General features: G+C 36.7%; 1 protein-coding gene across 1 annotated transcript; it reads right to left on the minus strand.

The window, feature by feature from the left end:
* Positions 1-787: 787 nt before the first annotated feature.
* On the minus strand, positions 788-1,834 carry LOC136039646 (lens epithelium-derived growth factor-like). Its single transcript, XM_065723547.1, has one exon. It carries the CDS (start codon positions 1,832-1,834, stop codon positions 788-790), a length of 1,047 nt encoding a protein of 348 aa, XP_065579619.1.
* Between the last annotated feature and the right edge of the window lie 2,436 nt (positions 1,835-4,270).

Below are 4,270 nucleotides of genomic sequence, written 5' to 3' on the forward strand. Positions count from 1 at the left end.
CTCACTTACAATAATTTTTTTTGAGTCAATAGCCAGTTCAAGAGTAAGTGATTCAACCTTACCTTCTATTCAAACATCCGCATCACCCCTTTGACGGCAAAGTTTCCCATTTTTCACAAGAAATATTAGACCTCCCCTTAACATCAGCTCACGGTTTTTCACAAACAACTGGTAACCTGGACATTGAAAAGAAGGCAGAAAATGCTCAGAACGCAAAAAAGTCTCGCAAAATCCAACAACATCAAAATAACTGTTAGTCAGATCTATCAAATGTAAAATACCATTGTAACTTGCGGTTAGATGACAATTCCAATGGCATACACTAGGAAAATTCTCACTTTTTTCCCATGACGACGACGTAACTGGAATATATTTACTCAATCTTTGGCAATCAAAATCAATTGCAAAATAATCATTTGCTATTCCATCGCGAAGTATATCATTCAGTCGAAAAGGGTCAGATTCAAATTTTCGCAACCGATTCATGCCATTCAACTGATCAGACATATAGTACGTAAATAATCAGTTTGCGAATCATTATAAACGCATAGTTAACCCATATGAATAATTTTTTTTTTTGCAATACGGGGACAGGTGGAATAATAATGAAAAAAAAATGGGTTCTCCATAGGGGGGGGGGGAGAGTGGCCAACAAGACGAATCATAAGCAAAACAACGGTAAAAGAAGATAAGCAAGATAACTCACAAAAAAGAAAAGATCAAACAAACGAAGACAAAACAATAAACAAATAAATACTACAAACGAGAAATAAAATAAGATACTAATCTAGAAGGTATCTTCAACCTTCCTAAGCCTCCTAGAAGAAGCTTCACCTGGTAGGCGAGCAAAAATACGGCCTTGGTCCGACCAAACGTTCTTTGCTCCGAACTTATCTCTAGCACTGTCCAGGATAATCTTGCGCTGCTTCGTGAGATATTCATTCACAAAAACACCAGATTTCGCTAGCTTAGACTTCGCTTTAAAGACAGTATGCGCAACATCTTTATTAGAAAATTTGACAATCACAGGGGCAACTCGACTTTCATCACTAATCTGAGCTGTAGGGTTGGGTAAGCGAAAACGTTGCATAGAAAGAATTTGATCACTCATAAGAGCACTCAAGCCCATTTTGTCCTTTATTATATTGTGCATTGTTACTTTAAGGTCAACACCAGGGGCCTGTTTGACCCCTACGAATACAAGGGAATCAAGCTGAGCTTCTTGTTGATACTCGTCAAGTCTATCTTCCATTTTTGTAATACGATTTTCCAGCGACTCTATTTGAGCTCTTAACCCCTTAAGTACTTTGCCAATTTTATCAAATTTACCATTATATTCGACTGATAATCCATCATAAACTTGGGATATTATCTGTTCAGCAGTAACTGGGTTGATACTATTTTTTTGTGCTACCTTTTCTGTGACCAATTTCCCGATATCATTGAGCATATTTTGCTTTGTTTGTGCTAACTCTTGTTCCGTAGAAACTAACTTTTCAACAAGAACAGCTACCGATGATTTTTCAGAATTTGAGCCAGTTTGAGCGGAGGGAGCTTTTTTTAAATACTGTAAGTAGATATCCGGGAAAATCTCCAGCTCCTGAAATGCCTTATTCACGCTCCGTTCAGTTTTATGTGATGCTTCTTTAGACTTTTCCGCATAGAGAACTAAATTTACTTCTAAGACTGTCTGAAGATCATGGGATCCATAACAGAAAACTAGAAACTTTGATGCTTTTTCTGATTGGGTGTTAACGTCTACAATTCTTACTGGCCAAAGCGGGTAATTTCTAAATTTTGCCAACGCCAAATCCCCTTTCTTGAACTTGCTCATTTCAAACTTCAGAACTGGCTAACTTAACTCACTCCTCCTTCCTCTCGTTTCTTTTTCTTTCCTCTCCCTCTCTCCTTACATTCAATTTAAGTCCACAGAATAACAAATATGTAAAATCAATAGATGTTGACACCTTGATAAACCGTCACACAAGTTTTAATTAAAACTGGTATTTTGCCAAATACTGCGAGATCTAGCAAGTGGGATTAAAATTCATACCTCAGACTATCAGGTCTGTGAAAATGAAAAATAATCCGATTAGTTTAGATGTTGACACCATGAAAGCTATTTCAGTACTGAAAAGTTTTTACTTGGTCGTATAAGTTTTGGATTGGATGTAGAGCTCATCTGATTGTAAATCGGAAGTTTTAGTACTCTTTTTAAGAGTCAAAAATGAATGTAGGACAATTATCCCCCCTCACAAAGCTTATCATTATCCAAAACATATTCGATCGAAATTTTAAGAGAGCTACTTTGTTCAGCCTTGGTAAAAGGTCCAATATTATTTCTTTGGGGATGTCAACCTCCCCAGTCCTCAGGACAAAAGTTCAAAGCTGGGCAATTCGCTCATTGTTTACACATAGTAAATGTTATTGAGAAAGGTATGCATGTTTGAACTTCACCTTCCAAAAAGACGAAGGGCATTCGGGTGAGCCTTTCGGAGAATGTTGAGCGAAGTCTTGAACTAAATCGGAGCATATGTGTATAAGGAATGTCAAAAGTGTGTGTAACACAGGAATAACTAAGTATATTAAAATGGAAAATTCAGGAAATGACAAGGTACATGACCAAAAAAACCTTTTTCCTGTTTGATAATTAAAACGCTGGATTGCAGTTAAAATTTTGGACAAAACTTGAATTTTGTAAAAATTTTCAAATTAACGGTTGTTTTCTTTATTTGTTTATTCAGTTATTAGTGATACTTTTACCACAGAGAGTCAAGAAATATTACTGTTTAATATCTCTGAAGACAAAGCTACTAGTAAAATTTACCACAATCTTAAGGAATCTCCTGGTGATGCTGATAGCATCCTCCTCGCCGTGTATATTCCCCCTCTGTACCGGTAGACTTCTGAATGTGATAATTTTTGCTTCATTGAAAAGATTGTCAAAACGGGACAGGAACATTATAACATATCTCCCCCCTTCTAGCATGTCTGCGTAGAATCCTTGCGGTACATTGGACCGATAGAGTAACAAATGCCCAGATTAGGGCTGATGCTAACCAACGACTGGTGACCGACGAGATCAGACTGAGAAGACGGACGTATTGGGGGCATATGACCCGAATGAGCGAAGGACGCCTGCCACACAATTTATGGTGTTGGACACCACCTGGCATTCGAAGGAATGGAAGACAACGCAGCACACTTGGTAGATCCGTGGAGAAAGAAACAACGAGTCTCCGAACCACTTTGAATGAATTTTGGTCTTTGGCACAAGATCGGTCAAGTTGGAGGTCAACCGTCGCTGCCCTTTGCGCCCCCAGGCGTAGGAGGATCTAAGTCTAAGTAAGAAAGTCTAGCACAAATAATGAAGTTTACAACTAAACATGTTCTCAGGAATGAAGTGGAATTATGTTTATCTGAAGGTCCAATAAGAGCTAGGATATTTAAGCATTAAATTTGCCCCCTAGAGCCGTGATTCCCAACGTGGGGCACAAGCACAACCGATAGGGAATGGTAATATTTTGATGGGTCTTGGGTAGAACGTGCACCCCTTGGCTCGCTAACCACCTTGGGAAGAATAACAAAAAGGGAGATAATAAAAAAAAAGATGTTTAAAATAAATACACAGTTGTTCGCTTAAAGGTTACATATATATATATATATATATATATATATATATATATATATATATATATATATATATATATATATATATATATATATATATATATATATATATATATATATATATATATTTATATATATGTTGATCTTTTGTTTTAAGTCATGAGTTGTCAAATTAGCAATGACAATTGAGAGAAAATAAAAGTCTAGCGTGATTTTAATTCCTCTTCCCTTTTAATGCTCCCTGATCATGCATTTTACAGGATTTGTTTTCTTTCAGAACTCGTCATGATTGTCACTGTTGCTTCTCTTTTCTCGTATTTTTCATTAACGATTCTAACCGTATTTGTTGTGATAATATTTATCAAATGTCTTCTAGCCGCACATCTCACCGTAAATTCAATTACTCCTAATCTGTTTCCTCCTTCTATCGTTTACAAGTGCTAAATAAGACATTTCTTATTAAAGTGGAATTTTCTGCAAAGTGGTTTGTCATCATGTGTAATTTTACATGCATCATAGACACTCAAAACGATACGACCACTCCCAGGACGGAAATGATGTAATTAATGCTCTTGATTAAAGAGAATATATATATATACTAGCTGTTGGGGTGGCGCTTCGCGCCACCCCATCACCTAGT

This window comes from Artemia franciscana, chromosome 19, assembly GCF_032884065.1.
Source record: "Artemia franciscana chromosome 19, ASM3288406v1, whole genome shotgun sequence".
NCBI classification, from domain to species: Eukaryota; Metazoa; Arthropoda; class Branchiopoda; order Anostraca; family Artemiidae; genus Artemia; species Artemia franciscana.

Coding starts and splice junctions, on each gene's coding strand:
- LOC136039646 (XM_065723547.1), bottom strand. CDS start 1,834: ATGAGCAAGTTCAAGAAAGGGGATTTGGCGTTGGCAAAATTTAGAAAT.